Genomic DNA, 12,860 nt, shown 5'->3' with positions numbered 1-12,860 from the left:
GCTGTTCAAACTACTTGTTTAGGTAAAGGAGATCATAGTTTGGATTAAAAAACAGTTGACTGACTAGCACTGTCATCAGTTTAGTTCAGTTCACTTTTTGCTTTATGAGTGAACCCTCTTCTCATAAATAGAAGATCTCTGAAACATTTCCCACATTGTCAGACTGGCCACACTGTTTGCATGAGCCGAAATGAAAAGCAAGATGTAAAGGCTGGCAAATACTGGCTGCGTGAGCAGCACGTGTGCTTGACGTTACGTCTTGCTTTTCATTTCGGTATCCGTGTTAGTGAATTGTGGACTGAGCTCCCTCGGGCATAATTCGTATGTACAGTGACGTGTTCACTGTCATCACGTCAAGTTTGTGAGTGTGTGATTGTCAATACTGCATTTAATCAAAATTGTGACACCAATGCAGAGATAGTGACTGAAATAAGTATGCTAACTAGCTAGCTTCAAGCCTAATATCCTCCTTTTTTTCCAAGTGTCCAACGCTTCTGTGCTAACAGTGTAAACATCAGCACTCTGGTAGCATGCAGCCCCTATTTGTTAGTAAGACGAGTATGAATGCAACAGGTGGCTAATCCTTACATTTTGCACCTTTTAAATGACATCAAAATTGCCTCTGTAGTAGGAGCTACTATAAAGCAACTAACGAGTAAGGCTATTCTGTGGTAGATACTGACTGCTAACAAAGAAACAGCCATGATGGTTTAAGTAATTATGTTTTCTGCTTGTTCCTGTTCTTATTTATTTTTTCCATATTTGTTTCTTCTTATCTTACAGGTGATTGCAGTCTTGTGGGTAGAACCCACTACATAACATTTGATGGAAAATCATACACTTTCAACGAGAACTGCTCTTACTACCTGGTCAAAGAGATAATTACTAAATATAACCTGACTATTATGGTTAATAACAGTGACTGTAGTTCTTCAGACACAGCTTCCTGTACCCAGGTTTTCACTGTTATATACCAGTCCTACGTGGTAGTTTTCTCACAGTTGAGGACTTCAGAGGGATCTGTTAATGTGGTAAGCAAGGAATCAAATTTTCAACATGTGTTGTTTAAAGGTCCTATTTGTAAGAAAGTTGATTTTTGAGTCTCATTCCCAACCCATCAAAAACTGACAAATAGGACCTTTAAGTGTAAGTATCTCAGTTCATTTACTATTCTGTCTATACTGATTAAAGGAACAGTGTGTAATATATGGAGTATTTAGCAGCATCTAGTGGTGAGGTTCTTGATTGCAACACTCCCTTGCTCAGCTCTCCCTTTCTGAAGACGTTAGAGAAGCTCCAGAAGCTACAGTGGCCCTCACAGACAAGAAACCAATTTTCTCACTATGGACTCATGCACAACAGCATTACATATTTCTTCTAATTCAAGTGATGAGGTGAAGATGTATTTAGTTATTCAGTCTATAAGACTATAGGTTATAACTGCCGCCCACTAAATTTAAAAACATGAAAGGAGCTCACTGGTGCCAGGTTTGTCCGTTCTGGGCTACTGTAGAAACATGGTGGTGCAACAATGCACCTCCTTGGAGAGGGACCTGCTCCCTATGTAGATATAAATTACTCATTCTAAGGTAATGAAGACACAACAACTCTTATTTTACTGTAGTTATACAGTGATTAAAACATACTTACGAATGTTATATTCCATTTCTGCCGGGTCTGTCTGCTAGATGCCACTATATATTACACATTGTACCTTTAATCTGTCAGTCAAACTGGTGTGATGGTTGGTGTAGTTAGAGATGATAATGTGCATGGTACAGACTTCTCTAATGTGTTTCTCATCCTTGTCGCATCATGCAGGTGAATGTCAATCAAAAACGAATCTATCCAGCCTACAGCAACTCTGTCCTGCGCCTCACTGGCACAGATCTGGTGACCACATTGGAGATACCAGAGATCAACACAACAGTGATCTACAGAAGCGGCTCAATTAGCATTGAACTTCCATATTCCCTCTTCCATGGGAACACTGAGGGACAGTGTGGTGAGTTACCTGATCAGTATGTAGTAGTGTAAAGTATAGTGTAGTAGTGTTGGTGACTGCTGTGTGGTTTGTTTATAGCCTAATGTTGGCTTCTTACTTCTAGTTATCGCATTTACACTTGAAAAATCATTAAAGTGGTGTTCAACTGTGAATATTATCTTGCTTAACAAAGCCTGTAAGTATCATAAACATGTGATCACCACAGAGCTCATTTTCAGCAAATATCACATAGGCTGTTTGTCGAGGGAACCAGGCCAAGGCTAATGTCTGGATTACTTTACAAATATACATTATCCCTGCAGCACTCTATTAGAAATTAGACTGAAGAACAATTAGTTGTTTAGAATATTTAATAACTAATATTATGATAAAATAAGTATTACAGCTGTCCATGAACAGTCATTAGAGCAGTATGCCCTGTACTTGAGGTCTGAAACACATGTGAATCATATTAGCACCTTTAATACTAGAAAATGGTCAAATGGTCAAATTCTCTTAAATTTCCATACATGCTGCAAAAGAATAAGTTGGTTAGTACAGCTGGTTCTTGCATGAGGCCTAGTGCTCTGGCTTCATCATGCCTCTCATTTTCCAGGAACCTGTGACAACTCCCAGACCAACGACTGCCGTTCTCCCAATGGCCAGGTGGAAAGCTGCAAAGACTCTGCAGGCCAGTGGCAGGTCCCAGGTACAACCTGTGTCACCACCAAACCCCCAGCAACCACAACAACACCCACCACCTCAAGTTCACCAAGCACAACAACACAGCCCACTTGCAAAACTGCCATCTGTGATCTCTTGACCAGCAGGTGAGAGGAGAGAGACTCCTACTATAGCTATTGGAGTGTTTACTACTGTGGAGTAGGAGCCATCTGGTGCATACAGTATTTAAATAAAAGTAGTTTAATAACTTGAATATATAAACCTTCTTGCCTCAGTCTAGAAAAGAACCTTAAAGTAGTTGAAAAATGTATTAGATGATGTTGAGATTTTTCTGGTCAGTCAGTGTTTGCAGAATCTTCTGATCACTTTTTCTGACATACTGTCCGGACTTCTATGTCCCCCTCTAGTGTATTTAAGCCGTGCCACTCAGTCATCTCACCAAGGCCATTTGTGGATTCCTGTGTGTCTAACGATTGCTATGATGGCAATAACACCTGCTCGAGCCTGGCGGCCTATGCCACTCAGTGCTCTAATAAAGGAATCTGTATCGACTGGAGGAATGCTACAAATGGACAGTGTGGTAAGATATATATTAAACAGTGTACAATACTACAATTGTTTCATGAAGTTCTAAAAACTGTATATATAAAACTATAACCATCTTACAGAGCACACGTGTCCAAGCAACAAAGTGTACAAGGCCTGTGGCCCATCTGTAGAGCCTACATGCAACGACAGGTAAAGCATGTCATTCAATATGATTTCTTTTTGTTTTTTAGGTAACTAAAAAGATAACTCCACCACTCTTGTCACGTTACAGTGTGTTTACAGGTCTTGGGGGTACTACTGCATATGTGAAATAATAGTATAAAGCCTTCTGTGGCTCCAGAGGAAGCTGCATGTATTACATGAGCTGCCTCAAGTTGCTTTGTTGGTAATGTAGATGCTAGTTCATGAAAAAGGAAGAAGAATGTGTGAAACAAAAAAGGTGATATCTCTGATTCTGCTGTATCAATTTTGATCATTTGTTTTTGAGTCCAACAGTGTTATAGGTATCCTGGACTGCTTTTCAAAATCTAGCACCTACATTACCCAAAATCAGTGATGGAATGTAGCTAAGTATAGTTAATCTAGTTTTTCTGCTACTTTATACTTCCACTCTACTACATTTTGGGGCCAAATGTTGTACTTTATACCCTACTAAATTTGCTTGATAGCTTTAGTTACTAGTTACTTTGCAGAATGCATGTCACATCAGAGCCAAAGTTGCAAATTTTTAAAATAGATTATTTTATCTCCAAATAATGCTGACTCTAGTAATCTTAAAAATGCTGAAAATTGGATTTTATAATCATCCAGGCCAATAATCCTTTGACCAATAGTTTACAGTATATACATTCATGTGAATATACGTATAATTTACTTTATTTTTGATACTTGTATTAATCACTTTTTTATTGGCCATATTTGAGCAAATGACATTAAATGTGACATGACATTAAAAATGAGACTATCCTCGTCTCTCCCAGATGCCTATATAGCCCTGTGAACAATTTGTTGAAGTTTAATGCTCCTGTACTTTGGTTATTTTTTTTGAAGGACTCTGGTCAGATTTTCTCAGACGATGGGACTTTATGCATGTTCTGGAGTGCCTTGTCTTAGTGCCTCTCTCTGCAGGGCTAACAGAGAAAGAAAGAAGTCCAATAACATGAACTAATGTGTTCCACAGAGCCCCTTGAAGGACATTTTCAGTTAGACTCTCAGAACCCTGTTGCGACAATCAAAGCACAGTCAGACTACAGTCTTCACAACCCTGTAATAACCAGTAATTTTATTTCTGACATCAGATACAACACGATGTACCAGAAGTATACAAAGGCATCCACTAACAATACAAAGGAGGGTTGCTTCTGTCGTCCGGGCACCACCTTATTCAACACAGTCTATGACACATGTGTTAAGTCTTGCGGTAAGAAGGCGTCCTATTAAAAACTTAATTTGACTTGGTCATGGAATACTATACTGGAATACACAAGCATTCGCTGCCACACCTGCAAACCTACAGACAATTGTTTGTGTTTTAATTTCAGATTGTGTTGGACCTGATGGGAAACCCAAACAGGTGAAAACTCTGCCAGACACACACATTACTGTATGCTAGCAATGCATGAGCTGTGTGTCTGAACTGGTTCCTTTCTCTTAACCAGCCTGGTGACACATGGACAAGTGACTGCAAGACCTGTGTGTGTGACAAGGACTCCATGAGCGTCCAGTGTCTGCCTATTCAGTGCCCATCCATAGAAAGCCCCACATGTGGAGAGCCTGGCCAGCAGCTTGTCAACAAGACAGATGGCTGCTGCCCTAAACAGTCTTGTGGTCAGTTGCAGTGTCTCAGAAAATGTGATTCTGTCACTTTGATGGTAGAACACTTTCTGCATCTTGACATCTGATGTGTTGGGTACAGTGGCAGGGCAGGTTTGGTTGTTAGCAGTTAGTAATAACTAATAGTGGTGATTAAAAATAATGATATGGGGCGCCACCCTGGAATCAGGGACCAATAATCAAATCGGAAACAGTCTCATAAGGGGGTGTTAACTTTTTTCAGGTGTGAATATTTATAAACTATTTAACATTTAAAGGAACAGTGAAGGAAATTCATTCAATCACTGACCGACCACTGTTACTACAACACACATGCACAAATATCACAGGAAAGCAGAAGAAAAAAAAATAGTATAATAGTGTTATTTAACATTAGCAAAATTGAAGTATAATTAATAACACTTAAATTAATAGCCTGAGATAAATCATCCATCCTCACTTTGTGCTCAAACTTACCATAATAATTTTAACGCAGAATTCTTGAATCAATGTGCAGATATAGCTGCAATAATTATAACAAATTCAAGCAGACATAATGTTCACTGTGATGTTATGCTAAGAAATTTTCAAGGCTCCACTGGACAATGTTCAGGGGTAGTAATGAAGGGTAAGCGACCTTCTAACAGGAACACAAAATAACTCCACAACTTAAAACAGTGGGTAAAACTTTATACTAACCATCTTTTAATATATTGTTAATGTATAGATAATTAAACTTTAGTTAATAGTTATTTTACTGTTAACAATGGAATTCTTTATCAACTATTTATTAAACAATTGTAGAGGTTTATAAACAACAGTTTCAACTTAATAATGTTTATAGATGAACTACACTGTATTCATTAACCATTTAAGACATCACGCACAATTTTACAGTACAGTAAACAACTACTTAATAAATGGTTTATAAAGCATTTCATTGTTTCTAACTATTAACTACAGTTTAATTAATTATTAATTTAGAATGTATTAATAATGGTTATTATGAAGTGTTACCAAACAATATGCTCTGTTTGAAAAATTCCTAAGCAGTGATATTGGGGCATTCGCTGAATGATAGAGAAGTGGGCTAGTGACCAGAAGGTCACCCAAACAGGGATTAATCTGGGAGCCCATGAGCAAGGTCTTTAACCCCCAACTACCTCAGTGAAGCTGCACTGTAACCAGCAGATCAGACTGATCATACTCGACAGCTGGATGTAGAACTGCTCTTATGGTTCTTTAAATTATTGTTATCACAGGAAGTTTGAGATAAATCTGCACCTTCACATACCGATTATCATCCTGTCATTTTGTCCCCAACAGAATGCAATACAAACCTGTGTCCCAAGCCTCCCACCTGCGGTCTGGGTTTCAAACTCAGCTTCACTAATGGCACCTGCTGCCAGTCCTGCACATGTGGTATGTGACTCTTGCCTATCAATGCAGCATTATTAGCATTATGTACGGAGAACTATATGTACTGAAGTAAACATACTGTATACATATCGTCAGCTTGTACAGTTTGTTGTGAAAGAAGTCCACAGCAGCTACAAAATACCAGAGAGATAAAGAGAAGTTCTGGCATCATTGTTGTTGCAAATACAAAAGTTAAATACAGCTGCAAGCAATATGAAAAGACTAATTGTAGGTTGCACATTTCCCCTCAACTATCCACCCATCAATTTTCTATTCATATTATGACTATGATAAAAGTTATTTTGCAATAGAAATAGAGTAGATTTTACCACTAGTCTTCTGATTAACTTCCTCTGTCTGAAGATGACAGCACAAGATATGAAAAGAAACAATATCAGTCACACATACAACTGAATTTTGATGGATTTGCAGTTTATGGGAAGACCTTGTTAGTATAAGGAAACAGACTAACCAGAAAGGTAATGACACATTATGGCTAAGTTTTTTTTAGGATTACATTGATATATCAATATCAATTTGCTTCTGTGCATCCAGTACAAAGATAGATTAGCCTAGCTTCTACATTACTAAACTGTCATAGTTTCAGTGTTGACCTAACTCATGTCTCGTTTTTCTTTTTGCAGTTCCAAAAGGTGTATGTGTCTATCACAATACTGAGTACATGGTAAGCATGCAGTGCAAAGTCCAGAGCTTAATATATCTGTCAAGGTTCAGGTACAACAGGGAGGGTTAACACAACTTTTTTTCGTAAGAAAGTAGCCGATAGCTTGCGAGCTAAATAGCTACTGACCACTGACATTAATTCGCACACGCTAGGTATGTTACAGCTTTTGCAAATCCCCGAGCATTTACAGCTCATGACGAGGACACAAAACAATAGCTGACAAAACCAAACTCATTGATATTTCAACAGTTTATTGACCAAGAAACACAACCGCCATGAAGAATCACATCTTTATACCGTCACGGTGACGGTAAAATTTTGACATCACAAATTTACAGAAGTCCTAACGGCTTGTTTGAAGGCACGCTTTCTGAATGCGGCCTGTGTGCATTTCTCTGTGGATTGATCATTTTGATACTTTGACAGTAGATGTGCTCTATTATCAAAAAACATGGAAATATCACTTTCTACAAAACAAGACCGTTAATGTGAAAAACATGGGTGTGAGACTTAACTCTGTTATGTTGGTTTTGTAATAACTGCACCAAGACCACATGGAATGGTGGTTTCTTAGTAAATTCTGATGCAAACACAGAGTAATAGAAAATCCACGATTTTAGCCTGATTTCAAAAGTTATACTACCATTAAATTTTTGCAATTCATGCTCTGAATCTAGTAACAGTATAGGGCGCAATCTCCTAGTATCTACCTGAACAATCAAATTATGCACGTTTGGTGAATCCTGTATGGGATTTTCCCTGAGGCATCAGAAAGTAAAGAACAAAATCCTTATTTATGACATATAAGGTCCAGTTGTACCACCCATGGCCACTTATTTCTTTATCAGAACAAATGAACTCAAGTACAGTGTGTATGATGTGTATTCTACAGCCTGGATCCAAAATACCAACACCAGCACCATCAGAAACACCAACAGAACCACCATTAAGCCAACCACCAAGCTCAGGGGAGCCATCAACAACATCAGCACCATCAGCAACAACATCAGCACCATCAGGAGCAACATCAGCACCATCAGCAACAACATCAACACCATCAGCAACAACATCAGCACCACCAGGAGTAACATCAGCACCATCAGGAGTAACATCAGCACCATCAGCAACAACCTCAGCACCATCAGCAACAACATCAACACCATCAGCAACAACATCAGCACCACCAGGAGTAACATCAGCACCATCAGGAGTAACATCAGCACCACCAGGAGTAACATCAGCACCATCAGGAGTAACATCATCACCACCAGGAGTAACATCAGCACCATCAGGAGTAACATCAGCACCACCAGGAGTAACATCAGCACCATCAGGAGTAACATCAGTACCACCAGGAGCAACATCAGCACCATCAGGAGTAACATCCGCACCATCAGCAACAACATCAGCACCATCAGGAGTAACATCCGCACCATCAGGAGTAACATCAGCACCTTCAGGAGCAACATCGGCACCTTCAGGAGCAACATCAGCACCATCAGGAGCAACATCAGCACCTTCAGGAGCAACATCGGCACCTTCAGGAGCAACATCGGCACCTTCAGGAGCAACATCAGCACCATCAGGAGTAACATCAGCACCTTCAGGAGCAACATCAGCACCATCAGGAGCAACATCAGCACCTTCAGGAGCAACATCAGCACCTTCAGGAGCAACATCAGCACCATCAGGAGTAACATCAGCACCATCAGGAGTAACATTAGGAATGGAGTCTTTAATACCTGGACCCTGCCAGGAGTGTTACTGTGGCCCCAAAATGGATCCCGTCACCAAGCTGAACATCATTGAGTGCAAACCTATTGTCTGCAACACAAACTGCTCCGAAGTAAGTTCAATTGCAGGGCATATTGACAAACACACACACACACACACACACACACACGCACACACACACAAAGAGATTCTAAACTCTTACATACAAGCACTCCTGTTGGAGCCATTGACTGTAAATAGTGGACAGAGCTCCCACAGTGGCACAGTGGCCGACTTCATTTAGCTCGCACTTGACATTGCGCTACCTAAGTTTATTTGGCCAAAACAGACAACATCTCTGTGCATCCATAAATTAAAGTACATTTCAATTCAATTAAGTACATTACAGAGGAGTCAACAGCGCCACACACACTGCTGTAGACCACTTTTTAATCCCAAAGGTTTGAACATTAAAAATGTGCTGTTCTTGACTCTGGGAGTTTGCCTACGGCTGTCTCCTCCAGAGCTCACCAGCTCCAGCAACTATCTGCCAGGTGGAGGTGAAGATCCGTGACTGGAATTAGCTGAAGTGAAGCCAAGTAAACAGCTCATGACTAGCTGTCACTTTTGCAATTTACACATTTTTACAACCTGGTTCAAAAGGGGAGTGGCCGCATTGAGTGACAAGTACCCACATGCTCGGCTCACCACAGCTAACAGAGTGGTGTAGGGCTGACGCATTTTTGGAGGCTAACTTGGAAGTTAGCATTGCCCTAGTTCCCTCATCAAAAAGCCTATAGGATTTTTGAATTGGATTTTCGAATATTGCTGAAAATAAGCTCTGTGACCAACACAAGTTTATGATGCTTTCACATTTCGTTCAGTAAGATCATCTTCACAGATACTATAGTTACTTTACACGTTCTCTATAAATTGATCAATAAACAAGTTGTAAAGTTAGAATTAGAACTGAAGTCCACCTGTATAGATGGACTAGTGAATAGATGAGACTCCGTGGATGGCATGATGACATTTAATGGATGGAGGGGAAATATGGTTTTAGCTACCTAATGACTGTGTAGAGAAGAAATGTGAAAAGACGTTAAGGGTATGTACAGGGCAACAGAAAGAACGGAGCATCTGGTGAGTGCTAACTTTGCTCAGATTAAACACTAACACACACCCTCTGTGCCAGTTGTTGCTCGCTATCTTGTGGCTAATGTACAGCTAAGTATTCTGGCTGTTTGTGGCAAATACAACCAAACTCTTACTCAGGCAAGCAACATGAGGCGAAATGTGCTGACAGCTAGCAAATTTTTAAACACGGCCTTTAGCAAGCCTGGTAGCTTCCAGACAGGTGGGCTTGTTTAACTAACTAAGCTCACTTCAGCTCCACCAACGCTTCAGCTCTGAGCATAGCTTTATATTACTAAACCTATGACCAGGAGTCAGGTGGAGTCAGGTACTGCGCAGGTGGGGACCAGGTGACAACGCACTTTGAGCTTCATTCTGGCTCATCAGGAACCTATGGGTGATGTCACGGTGGCCAAAGACACGCCCCTTCAAGTTTCGCCCATGGGACCTTACTTTAGAAAAAATATGCGTGGTAGTGAAGAGATGAGATCTCTTCACTACCACGCATGAGATGATGATTGTCAATTGTTCAATGAGAATTTTCCAAGTCAAGAAAACAAATTAAATATAAGACTGTGAAAGTATGTAATTATAAAGACTACACAGCCAACAGTCGCATTAGTGACACTGTCTTGTTGAATGCTCACCAAAACACATATATGAAATGTTGTAGAGCCGATTTTGTATTTGAGCTTGCTCACAAAACTGACTAACTCTCCTAATAATACACATAAATTGAGATGACTCACCTCCAATTAAAGTAACGTTGGAAGTGGAGCAAAAACTGACCTGTTCTGTTCCTCCTCCTCAGCTCGTAGTTAGCGGTCATAATTAAGCACAAATGGCTGTCGGAACAAATACACCTTTTATAATAAAGTCACAGTGGACAGATTATTGAACAGCAAATAAAAGTGCCTTAATGACAAAAAAGATGATAGATGACACAAAAATGACCTGGACTTAAATAAGGTAGTTGTGAGTTCACTTTGACTTGTCTTTGTTTGTCCCTCTCCTTGACTCTCTGTCGCTCTGTCTCCAGGGTTATGAGTACCAGACTGTAACTGGTGCGTGCTGTGGGACATGTGTTCAGACAAGCTGTATTGTGACCACACCTGACAACAAAACCCATATCATTAAGGTCAGTGCTGCAGCTGTTTTCTCACTTTTTTAGGTATGAATATGAAAAAAGTAAGACAAACAGAAACAGATTTGTTTAATGTGATTCAAAGCTAAAAATACAACCAGCCTAAATTCTAAACATGAGAGATGTTTGATGATGTTGGTTCTTGTTAGACTTTGTTTACTCCAGAAATGCAGAAGTATTTAGGACATGTGTTTGTATGAGTCATGTCTTTGTTGAATATCTGACTTAAGCTTCTGTTCTTCCTGTTTTATAGGTTAACGAGACTCTCAGTTCCCCTGATGACAAGTGCGTCACTTATGCCTGTGAGGAGGTCAATAGACAGCTTGTTACCAAGGAGATCAAGACCACTTGTCCTCCCTATAACCCCTTGGACTGTGAACCTGTAAGTATTGATACCCCTCCCTCCGTGCCCTGCCTCATCACATACTGTCTATATCTAACACACAACATGTCTTTGTCCTCCAGGGCACAGAGACAACTGACACCAATGGATGCTGCAAAACCTGTAAGCTAGTGGAGTCACAGTATTTATCTTATAAGTCCTGACTATCATGTGCTATTTTGTAAGCTTAACAGTCGCTTTGTGTTCCAGGCAAACTGCGGAGCGACTGTAAGATCCAGAGTAAGCAGACAGTCATCACGGTGGACGGCTGTAGTGGCACAGTCAACTTGACGTCCTGCGCTGGACACTGTGGAAGCTCATCAATGTGAGTCTATTCAGCACCAAATTTGTAGTTTAACTTAATTGGCAGGACCACGTTGTTTTCACTATAGTTTGAAGTTCCTCTAATGCAACAGAAGTATATTTTCCATGTACTGTATGTACATCTAATGTTAACTTTCTTTTTGTGTCAAATAAACAATGTTACACTATTAGACAATATGTTCTTGAGGGGCAAGGGCTAAAAAAAAGGGCCACTTTGTCATGTTTTGTCCACTTGAGGGCACCCTAGAGGCCACTATATCATGTTTTATCTACTTCATATACTTGTTGCATCAGTTACTCAAGAGTGAGTTTTCTCAGTTTGTGTGAAACTTTTTGCACATTATCTGTGTTTGATAACTGTCTGGTTCTCATTTGAACATTGTGTCACTTTTTCACTGGATAACCTTGTTGGCAGGACCCAAAAAACAACTATTAGCAATAAGGACCATTGTCCCCCCAATAACAGAGGGTGACAGGATAAGGTAATAATAAAACCCATGGCAGATAGAGAAAATAAGAGCTGTTGTCTATGGTGTGTGTTTACAGATATTCTGCAGAAGCTAACATGATGATGCACCAGTGTGAGTGTTGCCAAGAGGCCACCACGAGTCAGGGGAAGGTGGAGCTGAGCTGTGGCAATGGCTCCAAGGTCCAGCACAGCTACACAGTGGTGGAGACGTGCCACTGTAACAAAGCAGAATGTGTGGCTACAACAACGCCCAAGCCTAAGCGCCGCAGGAGACGCTGATCAATTACTTCTTGCTTCACTCTGGACTGACACCTTATACACTAAGCATGACTTAACCTTAGACTTCTTAAAACACTAGCAAGACTTAACCTTAGATCTTAGGTTGTATTATTTATAGCTCTCTTTTCATGTCACAACAGACTTCTGTGCTGTAACTTTCTTCAACTTCAGATTTCTTGGATAATAATGATTAAAATTATATTTCTGCAATATGAACACTTGCATTGTCTTTGTTTTACATTGTATTGAATGGTGACTATCAAAAACACAAAGTTAAACCTT

The 12,860-nt window shown here is 40.0% G+C and overlaps 1 protein-coding gene across 1 annotated transcript; it reads left to right on the top strand.

Moving 5' to 3' along the window:
- The first annotated feature begins 9 nt into the window (after positions 1–9).
- On the top strand, positions 10–12,794 carry LOC311257881 (intestinal mucin-like protein). Its single transcript, XM_084353826.1, has 17 exons — positions 10–22; positions 784–1,031; positions 1,822–2,005; positions 2,601–2,814; positions 3,076–3,248; positions 3,337–3,406; positions 4,516–4,637; positions 4,759–4,790; positions 4,876–5,044; positions 6,356–6,451; positions 7,093–7,133; positions 8,026–8,979; positions 11,020–11,118; positions 11,378–11,506; positions 11,590–11,629; positions 11,717–11,831; positions 12,377–12,794. The coding sequence occupies exons 2-17, from the start codon at positions 906–908 to the stop codon at positions 12,576–12,578; spliced, it is 2,766 nt and encodes a 921-aa protein (XP_084209952.1). The 5' UTR covers positions 10–22; positions 784–905; the 3' UTR covers positions 12,579–12,794.
- Positions 12,795–12,860: the final 66 nt, after the last annotated feature.

This window comes from Pagrus pagrus, assembly GCF_965226575.1.
Source record: "Pagrus pagrus genome assembly, chromosome: 1".
NCBI classification, from domain to species: domain Eukaryota; kingdom Metazoa; phylum Chordata; class Actinopteri; order Spariformes; family Sparidae; genus Pagrus; species Pagrus pagrus.
Note: the sequence above shows the minus strand (reverse complement) of the source record. Positions and strands in the feature narration are given on the sequence as shown.